This window comes from Platalea leucorodia (assembly GCF_965183815.1).
Source record: "Platalea leucorodia genome assembly, chromosome: 3".
Classification (NCBI taxonomy): Eukaryota; Metazoa; Chordata; class Aves; order Pelecaniformes; family Threskiornithidae; genus Platalea; species Platalea leucorodia.
The window spans coordinates 70,864,181-70,878,078 of NC_138825.1; the positions used below are offsets into that span (position 1 = coordinate 70,864,181).

Sequence of the window (13,898 nt, forward strand, 5' to 3'; positions counted from 1 at the left end):
CATAACTTTGTTACCTTGTCAATTAAGAGAATGCACTGTCATCAGTTACCCATTAGCTGAGGCAATGGGAGGGTCGTATAGCCTGGATAACAGTTGAAAGTGGATAACTTGTCTCAGTGAGAAACATATTCAGAAGCACTTCATTTGCTCTTTACAGGCTCAGCCAAAGTTTAGTAGGACTATTACCTATCTTCAAGATAGTAACGAGAAAATGAACCAGAGCTTTCCCAGCCTTAGCTGTGCTTAAGATAATAACCCTGCCTAAACCCCAGACTACTGGACAGCATGGCGTAGAGACCCCCAAACAGCTCTAAAGGGGCTAGCTCCTGCCTGGGGGAGTGAAGCGTAACGCACAACTAATAAATGCTTCTGGACTGAAGTTTATATGGCACGTCTCCCACACCAACCACTGTGCTTCTGTTTATACTGGTCAGAAATATGCAGATCACTCAGAACTGGAAAGGTTTATTTGACAAAATCCAGGGCATAACTAGATATTCCTCTTCCATATCTGAACTAACTACAAATGAGCTCTCTCATGCAGCCTAAACTAATAATTGTTTAGACACAGACTGTACATGCATGTGGCAAAGAAGTATTTCTGCATCTGTAACTTGGTTAATTTGCAACTAGATTAATATGCAGGCAAATGAGGACTGTATAGATCAAAAATGTTCACTGTGCTTTTAACTGAGTTGCATCTTCCTCTTAGTTTTTACTTCTTATGCAGGTTTTTCTAATTTTCTGTTAAAATTCTTTCTACACAGAGTTCTCTCAATGGCAGGTTCATACAGCTCAAGTACGAAGTAAGCACCAGTTTTCCAGAGTGTTGAGCACTCTGACTAGTTCTAAGCTGTATGTCTGTGAGCAGTTAACTCCATGGAGTATGTAGCCATGGAATGCTTTTTATAGAGTTTAGCACATGAATAATTTGCTAAATTCAGCTGGTTCATAATTGGTGTTTTAATAGTAAAAAACTTCAAAGCATCTTAGGCTAACAAAATACTTACTTTAAGTATCTACTCCTGTAACCCAAATTTCAGTGTCTGTATTCTGTAAGAGAAGAACCTAAATATATCCAGTGCTGCAACTGTGAAAGAAGAGATTTCAATATAGGCCATGACCCAGAAGAGCACTTTAGCCTACGCTCCACTTAAAGCACATAAGGAATTCTGTTTCAGTAATACTCAGCTACTTGATTTCCATGGGATCATTTTAACTTCTTCAAATTGAACAATTTAATGTACTGTGATGCTATAAAGGAGGCTGGTATATGAGAATGGGACTGCAACCCAGAACAAGACTGTGTACCACAAATATAGTTAGCTCCAAGTCCCTCTCCACTGCGGTTTTCAACTCTGGTCCTCCAATGCCAGCTGGTTCAGTCTCTCAGATTTTCTTAAGCCACCTGTTTTGCTCCAGTGGAGTAAGTTATTTTACCTTTCCAAACCTGAAAGTAATTCTAGGATGTTGCATTTGTTAAATGAATACAGATAAAAATGGAGGGAACTAAGTGTCAGCTCAGCTGGATGAAACGGAATCCTTTACTGAATGGTCCCCAAAAGACAGTGCGTGAGTAAACGCACAGTAGGAATGGAAGGTGTGCAGAGAGGCCTCTTACAAGCTCTCTGCCAGCTATAAAATACACAAATATTTTATAGATGGAATACCGGTCAAATGTGGAATGTACCCATCAGAGATGCTTCCTCTTCTGGCTACAGCCCAGCAGAGAGATTCTGTGAGCAAATAAAAGCATTCGACTATCCGTGTTGGTTAGGTTTCGAGAAGTACATAAATGTCTGCTGCCCTAGGCTTCAGGGAAGGTGCATGTCTGTACCTGAATCTTAGGTCTCCTACAATAAAGGAATGAATGCTAAGTATTTTCAGGAGCATGACCTCCATAACAAAACAATTCCTTTCAGCAGAGAAAAACTTTTGCTTAAAAATCTTTGTAAAAATCACAATAATTGAAACATCTTCGTTGTCGACAAACAATAAAGCAAAATCCAGATGAAATAAAAGAAATGTATTATAGGGTTTTAAGTCTTGTCGTACAGGAGAAACATCAAGGAATCAACAGAAGACAGAAAAGATGATAGCTATTTAATTTCCACAGTGAGATTAAACAATTCTAATCACAAACATGGCTACTTTATTTTAGATACACATGAACAGCTACAATATTCAGCCTGAAAACAGAAATGACAGAAGTGGCAAGACTGCTAAGAGTGGGAGAACTGAGATGATCTGCCATAATCAAATAGAGGTTAAAGAGAGTTTGAAAACAAACACCCGTGTTTAAGTAGTTTACAAAACCTTTTGGAGACAGTAGGAGGAGAGAAAAAAATCGTTTCTTTTTTTATTTCTCACACCATCTACATATGCCTGATGAGAACAAAAATCTCAGGAGATAAATTACAGATAATGTCTGTAATCTAATATATACTTAATATCATCTTAAGGTGGAGAGAGTGAATACACCTCTGTGTCAGAGAGAAAGAAGCTATTTTGGGAAATTACGAAACAGGATTTTTATTTTGAAGCAATCATTAGTTGGTGGTACATCTGCTAGGTATATTAATTGAAACTGTCAAAGAAGATTAGTTAGGATGAACACTAGAACTATGAGAAAACCCAAACCAAGAGATACATTCTTTAGTTCTCTTCCCATTTGGATGTGTAGAACATTGGCTTTGAAGGATGACAGTAGAAAAAACAGTAGTTCCATGTTAATGTCATCTAGGTACAAGTGTGTTGCAAAATCTTCTCTGTGCTGCTAAATTTGCTACCAAACTTCAGAAGGGGTGACACTGGGAAACTGGAAAGTCTGTCGCTGGGTTTCATTAATCCAGCAGTCCTTAGGTGTTAGGAATCATTGCTTTTTCCTTCCGCCTCTTGACTTTCCAGCAAGGCTTTGGATGATGGCACTTCTCCACCCTCTGCTCCTTCATCTAAAAAAAGTCAGAATTAAACATTTATACACACACATTCTCACAGCTTTTGTAATGCAGCCAAATATTTGGGTTCACTGATCATCTCTGTTTGGATTGGCTCTTTATTACCACACTCGTGGGTGCTTTAGAAAGAGAGATTAACTCGAAAGATAAAGAACTTGCAGAGGCATCTTGCAAAAGCAATTGCCTGTTGGTGTTGATTTGCCTGCTCCTTGCACATGCTGATCAATGTGCATTTGGTTGTGAAACAGACTGGAGATGATAACTTTTTATTATTGTTATTCTTTTTTTCTGGGTCATTTCCAAAGTCGAGTTAGAATAATGCATTCCTCTGAGCATTGCTTGGTTTCAGGTAGATAACATTACAGTTTATGAATATGCCAGTTATCTGGCTGACCTTCTTTATCAAGAAATACCTAGGAGAATTCACCCTGTCTTCACAAGATGAGGGGATTTTTTGTTACTCTGATTTGGAAGTTCACTCTTCCATAGGTTAGAGTTGAATGCTTACATGACTAATGTAAGTAAAAGCTCCCCAGCATGCGTGGTCATTAGATGAAGAGTTCCATGCTGTCGCTTTTGATGCTCAAATTCTCTCACTGAGAAACAGGAACTCCTCTTGCCTCAATTTCCTTGCAAAGCATTACTGAGGGAGCTGGCAGAGGAGCTTGCCAAGCCACTCTCCATCATTTATCAGCAGTCCTGGTCACCCAGGGAGGTCCCAGCTGACTGGAAGCTAGCAAATGTGATGCCCCTCTACAAGAAGGGTCGGAAGGAGGATCCGGGGAACTACAGGCCTGTCAGCCTGACCTCAGTGCCGGGGAAGGTCATGGAGCAGATCCTCTTGAGTGCCATTACACAGCACGTGTGGGACAACCGGGGGATCAGGCTCAGCCAGCATGGGTTTATGAAAAGGAGGTCCTGCTTCACTAACCTGGTCGCCTTCTATTTCAACGTGACCCGCTTAGTGGATGAGGGGAAGGCTGTGGATGTTGCCTACTTGGACTTTGACACTGTCTCCCACAGCATTCTCCTGGAGAAGCTGGCTGCTCACGGCTTGGATAAGTGCACTCTGCGCTGGGTTAAAAACTGGCTGGACAGCCGAGCCCAGAGAGTGGTGGTGAATGGAGTGAAATCCAGTTGGCGGCCGGTCACGAGTGGTGTTCCCCAGGGCTCAGTGTTGATGATCTGGATGAGGGGATTGAGTGCACCCTCAGTAAGTTTGCAGATGACACCAAGCTGGGTGGAAGTGTCAATCTGCTGGAGGGTAGGAAGGCCCTGCAGAGGGACCTGGACAGGCTGGATCGATGGGCTGGGGCCAACTGCATGAGGTTCAACAAGGCCAAGTGCCGGGTCCTGCACTTGGGTCACAACAACCCCATGCAACGCTACAGGCTGGGGGAGGAGTGTCTGGAGAGCTGCCTGGCGGAAAAGGACCTGGGGGTGTTGGTCGACAGCTGCCTGAACATGAGCCAGCAGTGTGCCCAGGTGGCCAAGAGGGCCAATGGCATCCTGGCTTGTATCAGAAATAGTGTGGCCAGCAGGACCAGGGAGGTGATAGTGCCCCTGTACTCGGCACTGGTGAGGCCTCACCTCGAGTACTGTGTTCAGTTTTGGGCCCCTCACTACAAGAAGGACATGGAGGTGCTGGAGCGTGTCCAGAGAAGGGCAAGGAAGCTGGTGAAGGGTCTGGAGCACAAGTCTTATGAGGCACGGCTGAGGGAGCTGGGGTTGTTTAGTCTGAAGAGGAGGCTGAGGGGAGACCTTATTGCTCCCTACAACTACCTGAAAGGAGGTTGTAGCAAGGTAGGGGTCGGTCTCTTCTCCCAAGTAGCAAGGGATAGGACAAGAGGAAATGGCCTCAAGTTGCTCCAGGGCAGGTTTAGATTGGATATTAGGAAAAATTTCTTTACCAAAAAGGTTATCAGGCATTGGACCAGGCTGCCCAGGGAAGTGGTTGAGTCCCCATCCCTGGAGGTACTTAAAAGATGGGTAGATGTGGTGCTTAGGGACATGGTTTAGTGGTGGACTTGGCAGTGACAGGTTAACGGTTGGACTCGATGATCTTAAGGGTCTTTTCCAACCTTAACAATTCTATGATTCTATGATCACTTTCATGCTCCCTTCAAGTCTCACATGACATTACCAGTGCTAACAGAACAGTTTGTATACCCAAATCTAAGACAGCCCATAGCTTTCAGGGGTAAGGAGAGGTCTGCTCAGCATATGTGTCTGTACTGTCTTCCACTTTAATAGTCATAATCTAAGGGGTACATTTTCAGCTATTTGCCCTGGAGAGTTACCGTAAAATATCACAAACAGCCAAAAGAGTTATATACCTTGGTCTGTACATATCACAGCAAATATATGTATTGCTGTACACAATTCATCTGCTAAAGCTCTCGGCAGAAACCACTTGATGTTGTAAGTCTGCTCAGAGGTTTGGAGGCTTCGGAGTTTTATACTGGTAAATTAAGAACTGAGTTATTTGACACCCTTCAGCATTACGTAGCACAGCACTGTTGAGGAAAGGGAGAGAGAGCAATCTCCTCTGTTGGGTGTTTCTGTGTGGGGTTGGATGTCTAATATGGGTGGAGTCTTGCAGAGAGGTAGAGGAAAACAGTTTGTTAGAGGAAATCTAATATCATAATTGCTAGCACTTAGGTGTGCAACAGGTGCTAAGCTGCTGAGTGTATCAAGATAGTTATACACAGTCACCTAGAAAAAATTCAGGAAGCAAAGGTTATTGGCAGAATGGTGCCCTCACACAGTTTATCAAATGTGGGAGACCATTATAACCTCTTTGCTCTTAAACTTCTAGCAGACTCCTCTTCAACCTTTGGATCACCAGTGACACCAATCAACTGTTTAACATGGTTCCAGTATGGCCTCCCATGAGACCACCTCTGGGAAGTCTCAGCCTCCAAACCTTACACACCATCAGAGGACAGAGAGGATACAGATGGTCTTCATTTCAGAGTTAGGCTCTGAGATAAACAGCTGGTGCCAAAATCTCTCCTGTCCATCTCATGAGAACATTAATTTGGTGTGGCTTGCAGAGTACATGGAAATTTGTATCACACAGCTACGATCCTTGCATATTCATAAAGAATAAAGCAAAGTCTCTTTTCTCTTCTAAGCCAGACAAAAGGTATTAGCACATCCTTTCACTCTGACAGCAGCTGACAGCATTTTAGAAAGAGAGGAAATGTATGATCCAATGAGCATTAGCTAAATTTGAAGCAAGATGGAGAGAGTCCTCCTCACCATTTCCCATAATCTTCACTGAATCTTTCAGAGTAGAAAAAAAATAGGGCATACTTTATATAGCTACATGTTCCATCTTCTCTACTTTTCTCATTTATCCAGCTTCTTTTTTCTGAGCTGGAAATGGCTTTCATTTTCTTAACAACTTATCGTTAAAGCCAGAAACAGGCAAAAAGAGATGCCTGCTAGAGCCCCAAATGTTTCACAAACTGTTTCCCTGTCACAGCATTTGAACTTCCAAACTTTCTTTCCATTTTGATGAATTCTCCTCATTTTGCTTGCTGTCTCATCAGAAGTTTAACTTACAACACAATGAGGCTGTAATTCCCATCTGATACTTGTGGAATTCCCAACCCCAAAAAGCATCCAAGCAGTCAGAGTGGACCTAACTGTATCCTCTATTCATTTCCTATTATCACTGCTGCAAACTGCTGATAACAGAAACTGCTCCTTCCAGGCACGCTCTGGCACAGCTATATGTCAATGACAAAAGCAAAGAATAACTCCATGCTCTTAATTGTTCTTCAAATCCCAGCAGTGCTGGTCCTTGTATTTGTAAGAAAGCATCAGTACATTTTGCTAAAACTAATGTAGCTGTGTTTCATTTCTTCTTCTTAATGCATTGGATGGGCACCAGGAGAGGAGAATTATTCTGTCTGTAGGGCTAAGTCTTATTTTATGCTGTGCTGTAACATTTCTTTTAACAAGACTTTCACTCTTTCATGTTTATTTTTATCGGGGTGGGGAGAAAGATAGAAGAGAGAAATTTTGCATGCTTTAAAAAGTATATTCTTTCCAACTACTAAACTTTCCAGAGGCCAAAATGAAACAAACACGAGGAACGTTATCTACAGCTGTTGTATTCTTTTGTGCTTTGTTTAACATGGTTAACATGGTGCATCTCCCTCAGGGTTCACTGCTCTAAACAATACAAAGGTTAGTTACACGTAATGTAGCAATGAATATTTCAGTGGGTTGGACTGGTCACTTCACTTCCACAGCTCCTGACACTAATAACAATATAAATTCCCATCTACCTCCCCTTTGATAAGGGAAACAGTTCTCTCCTGCTGGAGCCTGACCCCTGGTCATGGTGCACGAACCGTGCCAGGTGGAAGAGCTATTTGGAATAAAAACCCACATAATATTTGAAAACCAAAGCATTAAATGTTAAGTGACTTTCTGTACTTTGGAATGGATTTCCAGTGCTGCAGTTGCACACGCCAGAAGAAAATCTGTAGGGACATATTTTCATATTCCTAGTGAAAAATCTCTCCTTGAAACAAGGGAGTTGTAACCGGACTCACAGGGCTCCCAGCTTTACTTTGAACGTACCCGGACACAGTGCCCACCGTCCTTCCCACCCGCTCTTCCGTATTCTCCCAGCTCCCCTCACTACTGCCCTGCAGCCTGAGGGTATCTGACCTTGTTGTCTTTCCCTTTTTTTCTTCATGTCCACCCTCTCTCCTTCATAAATCTTGTGCTTTCCTTTTGCAAAAGTAATGCCCCCTTCCAGCACCCATTCAGATCCTTATTTTCCTCTCTTTCCCAGGTTCAAGCCAGGATGTGGTCATTCGGCCCCTTCTCGCTCCTCCTGGAAACGTTCTCTCTACCTGCCCAGCAGTCCTTCGATGGGCCCATGTTGGGTTTAGATTACAGAACCCCAAATACCTGAATATAAATTAAATCACGAAAGGAAGAACAACTTGCAATCAAAGGAATCCCCCGCCCCAGCCTTTATGGTGCTTTAGGAGGCTGTAAACTCAACATCCTGTGATTGCTCTGGGCAACATACAAGTAGGACATGCGTCCTGGGAGCCTGGGAATCCCTCCTATAATCTACTTCAGCTCAGATTCACGGACCCACCACTCCTCAGCACAGGCCTGCCTCCCGCTGTGCTGCACCCACACCATTGCTGCTCCTGGCTGTGGGACCACCAGTTGTGGTGGCATTTGTCACAGCAGCAACAGTGACGGGCATGAGAAGAAAAACTTACTTCCAAATCAGAACCTAAAAAAGTAGGGGCAACCCACGCTCAGGGCCAACCTATAATTCTCACTTCATAGGCATTAGAAACCAGATTTTTCTGAATCTGAAAATCCCCCTGAAAGTAAAAAGAACTCAAATGTAAAGCTGGTGTTGATTAGACTTGTGCTAAATCAACAAAGCACCTATCAAATTAAAGGACATGGCAAAGTAGGACACTGATCTCATATAGCGAAGTTGAAAGCCTATGAGCAGGAGTAAATCACTGTAAACCCTGCTCTTGATGTATATGCCTGAGTTTGGATAGCTGTAACTGGATTAACAGTGCAGCTTGCTGTCTTGTGCTAAGGTATCTCACAGTGCGGGAGAAGACCCTAATTTATAGCTGGAGTGATGGTTTTCCAAGCTGCCCAGCAATGCAACTGTGTTTGCTAGTCCTCAGGCGAACTGGAATTCAGTTCCCAGCACCTTTCCCCAGGCTGCTGAACACTGAATCTGTGGGTGGATATGGAGACTTAGTCTGTGTTAAAATTAACTTGTCTCATCAGGAGGTACAAGTGGTAACTGCTTTGCAAGCTTGAATTTAATTCTAAATGAAGACAGAAATATTAGTATTGACATCAAAACTGCATGGTGGCAGAAGTCTTAAGGAGAAAGCAAAGGACGACTGCATAAAAATGTCCATTTCTTGAATGTGTAGCCTTTACCTTCTGAAACGGAGAGCTCAGCCAGTTTGTGTGGCAGGTCTGAAGTCCCCGCACCAGCAGGAGAGCCCAGAATATCTGGTAAGGCGTTCCGGCGGCCTGCCCGTCCTGATGCTGCAAAATCTGTGACCACAGGCTCCACATCAGTCATTGCTGACTCCTTTCCTCATAGCAACATCTGCATGCGGAACAAACACAAGAAGAAAACAGCTGTAGCCCGGATGGATGCTAATCACCTGCTCACCAACACAATAGCCACAGGCTTTGCTCAGTGGGTCTTTTTGTATTAAAAGCCACATATTTCAATACTGAGTGCTTAAGCTTTATTTGTGCCCCAGAAGAAGATAAAAGAATCTCTGTGCATTTCCTTACGTTGCCATGTGCACATCAGACTAGCACAATGAACAGCTCTAGATCCTACAAGAAATCTGTGGATAGGGTCAGCAACAGCCCTTTCTGCCAGCCACTGGTATGTCTTTTTATGACCTGATCCCTCTTTTTAAGTGGTTTTGCCATACAACCACTCAGAAGGGAACTGAAACTGTTTTGTCATACTGTCTCTATGAAGCAAAGCATGTTTTCTTCATTATGAATCTTGTTTAGATTCTTATTTAGAATCTTGTTAGAGCAAAATCCTTTCACAGACGAGCAAATTATACAAAAAAAAGATCTCTCAAAAAACAAACTAAAACTCTTCGTAACATTTCTTCATCATGCAGATATCAAACCATTTGTTTTCCTCTGCTCCTTGTTAGCTTGGTTTAACCTCGGCTTGTGCATGTGACTTTTATCTAATAAATAATTGAATCCTGCAAATAATAGAACCAACAGTGCTCTGCTCCCTCAATCCCTGTCTCAAAGCCCATCATTGAATTGAATGGGAAAAGTCCTGCTGACCAAAATGGGCTTTGGATCAGGCACAGAGGTGTTTGCAGGGTCACAGCCCAGGGCACCAGCTTAAGTGAGAACACCTGGAGCAGAAGGAGGTGACACTTAGCTGCAGGAGGCACACAGGGATAGTGTGTGAAAACTGCCATTAGCAGCTGTATTATTACGAATCACAAGGGACTATCATACCAGAATTGTACACAATAATTTCTGATAATTAACAGCATGATTTCTAATAATTAGACATGAATTGTTCAATTAAAACCAATATTTACTTGCTCTATATGAATGCAGTCCTGTGTGCAGTGTGGGAACAGGAATGGCGTGTCTTTGTGTAAATATGGTCAGTGCTTTGTGTGGGAAGGGGTACAGATGGGGCTGGAGACCACCCTGATGGAAGGCTGTCAGCTTTCGGTTGACAACTGGCTGTATTTAGAGTAAGAATTGGATAAGGAAAGTCTCAATCATTTTAGTGTTGTTCATATAAGAAGCAAAGAATCGTAGTCCCCTTTTTAAAATTCTGCTAAGGTTGGGAAATATCAGTGCTCTCATTTCATGGATAGAAAAAACAAGGCAAATAGAGATCGATCATGACTTGCTCTGATGTGCAGGAAGGGAGGGGCAGAAATTTGATTACTGATGCTGACCTGGCGTTTCCACCACAAAGAACATTTTCCTTATTTCCCCTCAAAGTGCCTTTCAGCTGTGTCACTCCAACAACAAGAATAAATATTCTTAATCTTCTTTGTGTCTCTAAATACTTTGTAATAAAAGAAATTAATCCTTCTTGGCCAGAAACGAAGGCATTAGTAAAATCTGCAAGCCTGAAAGATGACTTGAACATGCAAATAAACCATTTTCTTTAACCAAAGTAGGCAGCTGAAAGTTCTGACCTGGAGATTTAGCAGCAAGTTCCTGTCTTGCATGAAAACAGTCAGGTCAAGTCCAAATGAATCTTTTCCATAAGTAGCAAAAATATAAAAACTATACATGGACATTAAAGAGTGCAACTTTGAGAAAATATACACAGTATGTGTATCAACATTCTCAGTTAGATATAGCATTATACTATGTATTCATTAAAAGAGGTGAGGTCAGCACTTTACAAGAAATATCAAAAAAGCAGAATGAATCCATATTTACAGAGACAGTCTCATGGCTTTTTGTGGGTGTTCATATTTACATAACTGTAGGTGTCCTAAATATATTTCTCCACATGCTCACCAGAGCAAGTAAAGAGACTGTAAATTACACTTCAGAATAGGAAATACTCAGGATCTCCTTTCGCTTAGTAAAGCTGTTAAAATTTGTTCCCAATGCCAAAATGCCTTTGCTGCAGTTCCTGCCCATTTCATTTCAGCCATTTAGTTGGTGAGACAACAATACTGTTGTGAGCTGACTGCTGTTCACATAAAGATCTACAGAATGACATTAATAACAAAAGATACCAAAGACTTTCTCGAACCTGTCTCGTGGACTTGTTTTGTTCTCTTTTCTCTCCTGTACGGATGTTTTTGTCCCTAAATGGTTCCGTTTTAAATGGAGAAAATCTGCTCTACAACTCATGCTATATGAAATGACTCTCTTCTGTAGTACAGTTTCATCTTACCCACCTTGTGCACTTGTTTCAAATCCCTCCCTTTCCTCTCCAGCTCATCTCTTTCTCCCCTGCTGTAATCTCTCTCCATTGCATACTACTAGACAACCCAGGAAGATTATGAAGGACACAGTCTGACATGCTTTCATGTACATTAATTTTGATTTATGCACTTGATTAAAAAAGTGTGCAGAGACAAATCTAGAACATCTGTCAGACAGAAAACCAGCTGATCGTTATCCATCAGTCCGGTGGCCATAACTCAAACGTAGCTATCTAAAAATAATAAAAGTACACCATCCTTTATATACGTAGCAGTTACCATTATGTCTTCATCTTTTTTTTTTCTGTACTACGCTTAAGGTATTAGAGGCTGAGGAGAAGACTGAGTTCAAAAGTTAAGGGCTACCCCCTGCGCTAGCACAGGATATATTTCTCTAAGTGTATTTGAAAGACAAGGGACTACCCCAGCAGGCTTAGAATTGAAATTACAAATCAAAACTTAAGTCCATTTAGGTCCATATAAATCAAAACTTAAGTCCACCTCCAAACATATGACAGACCGTATTCAAAATAGCTTGCTGCTGTACTTCAGATAAACAGCATTTCATTCTTTAATGTTCTAAGGAATTTCTTCAATTTAATTCTGATGCTCTCTTATAGTACTATTTTCTAAGTCCTACATCCAAGTAAGGACGTAGAGTTTCTCCACTCTTCATCTGTTTCTACCTTTAATTTTTTTAACATATCCATCAGGAAGTAACTATCTTTTTGGCATTTTCTTGCATCCGTTATGTGTAGCATTTTTCATGCTTCCCCACAGAGTAAATAATAATAACAGCACAGCATCTATTTTCCCAGTTTCACTCCTCCTCCCACTGGCAACATCTCCTTCAGCTTCACTGAACTCATCTTGCTGTAGCCTTATCCAGGTTAAAGATACTTACCTCTTGCCAATGCCTGCACGCAGTTGCCTCTCTCAGCTTCCAAATTACTGTTGTCATTTTTCTCCTATGTCACTGCTCACCAGATTAATGGTGCGCAGCTCCAAAAGAATAGTGACAGATTTCCAGAGCAGAAGGTTCTGTACTTCCCCGGCTCCCCTTTTTTCCATAGCAAAAACCAGGCCACCCAAAAGCAGAAGGGGACTGGCTGGAAAACAGTTAAGCAGGGATGCAGGCTGTTTGCAGAGGGTCAACAGTGGGAAGGCAGGGGGAAGCTCACCTACTAAAATTGGAGACCGAAGGCTTTGACTGGCATCCCAACTAGTACACCATCGGTGCTCCATGGCACCGTACTAACTTTGCAGCTCATTACTGGGCCATGACATAGTGCTAAAGGGTTTTTGGGAGTACTAGGTTAATCTTCTCATATACGCCTCTGAAATCCCTGCAGGACCACCCAGAATGCACAACAGACCACTCAGGTGTGCAAGGGGGAAGGAAATGCCCTGCTTGTGAAAACTGGCTACGACCAAAAGTAAAACTCAATTACTGTATCTATCAGACATTTAAGTAAGTGTCCTCAGACGAGGCAATGGCAGGTAAACTGCTAGTGGGATTTTCTCTGAGCAAGACAGCAGTTTGTTAGTCTTTGAATCTTCTTTTGCTGGCAGCATAGCCAGCCTCTTGGGGGAAAATGAGTCACAGAAGCTGATGAGAATTTAAGTAAATGACAAAGGAAAAGAACAAATAAGTCTCCTGAAACACCGTGTGTTGAGGATCAAGGGAAAAAACGCTTTATGGTGCTCAGTTGTAGCAGGTGCCATGGTCCACATTAAATGTCAGTGCTGTCTCTTCCTTACGCTATCTGTTAGGAAGTAGATAAATCACCACCGTACGTATTTGTGAAAGCTCTTTTTTCTTCTGATCTTTTTACTGTCTTACACAGAGACAAAATACTGGTTTTGTTCTGCTTGGAAGGACAAACTATTCCTCAGGAAATGTCAGAAGGTTCCTGATATTGGTATTGTTGCAACTCCACGCTGGAGACTGAAAGACCAAACGCATCACTCCGTACCACTCAGGCACTTCTCTCCTCTCAAAAACTTTTCTCTTAGGTCTTAGGAGTAGTCTCTGTCTGCACTATCAGAGAAAGCTACGCTTCCCAAACACTGTTCCTTTTGAATGCCCCTGAGTAGGAACAAACTGGAAAGCATGAAATCCTCTCACAAACACCTGAAAAATACAATAGTCAAGTAGGACTTTTAGAGCCAGATTGCTTGATTTTGTGTCTTGATGGTCTCTTACTGTAAGATGCATTTCAGCATCTTACTTTATTCAGAAAGAACTTTAGTCCTTGTAGTTGCGTTTAGTTGTTTTGTATTTACTTGTAAGTAATGAGTGTTCTCCAAGCACCTTTACCCCAAAAGCTTGGAGGTTCAAAAGTTTCTAAGTAAGGAGAACAGAAAACTTGTTGAATGAAGCGCTTCCCACTGTACAACTGAGACGAAAACCACACCTCCTTGCTATGCAGTCACCATGCTTTCACATCCTCTTCTG

General features: G+C 42.2%; 1 protein-coding gene across 1 annotated transcript; it reads right to left on the reverse strand.

Annotated features, from left to right (window-relative positions):
• Positions 1–2,629: 2,629 nt before the first annotated feature.
• On the reverse strand, positions 2,630–9,063 carry PKIB (cAMP-dependent protein kinase inhibitor beta; the record flags this gene model as incomplete). Its single annotated transcript, XM_082306305.1, has 2 exons — positions 2,630–2,951; positions 8,916–9,063. The coding sequence occupies 2 exons, from the start codon at positions 9,061–9,063 to the stop codon at positions 2,866–2,868; spliced, it is 234 nt and encodes a 77-aa protein (XP_082162431.1). The 3' UTR covers positions 2,630–2,865.
• Between the last annotated feature and the right edge of the window lie 4,835 nt (positions 9,064–13,898).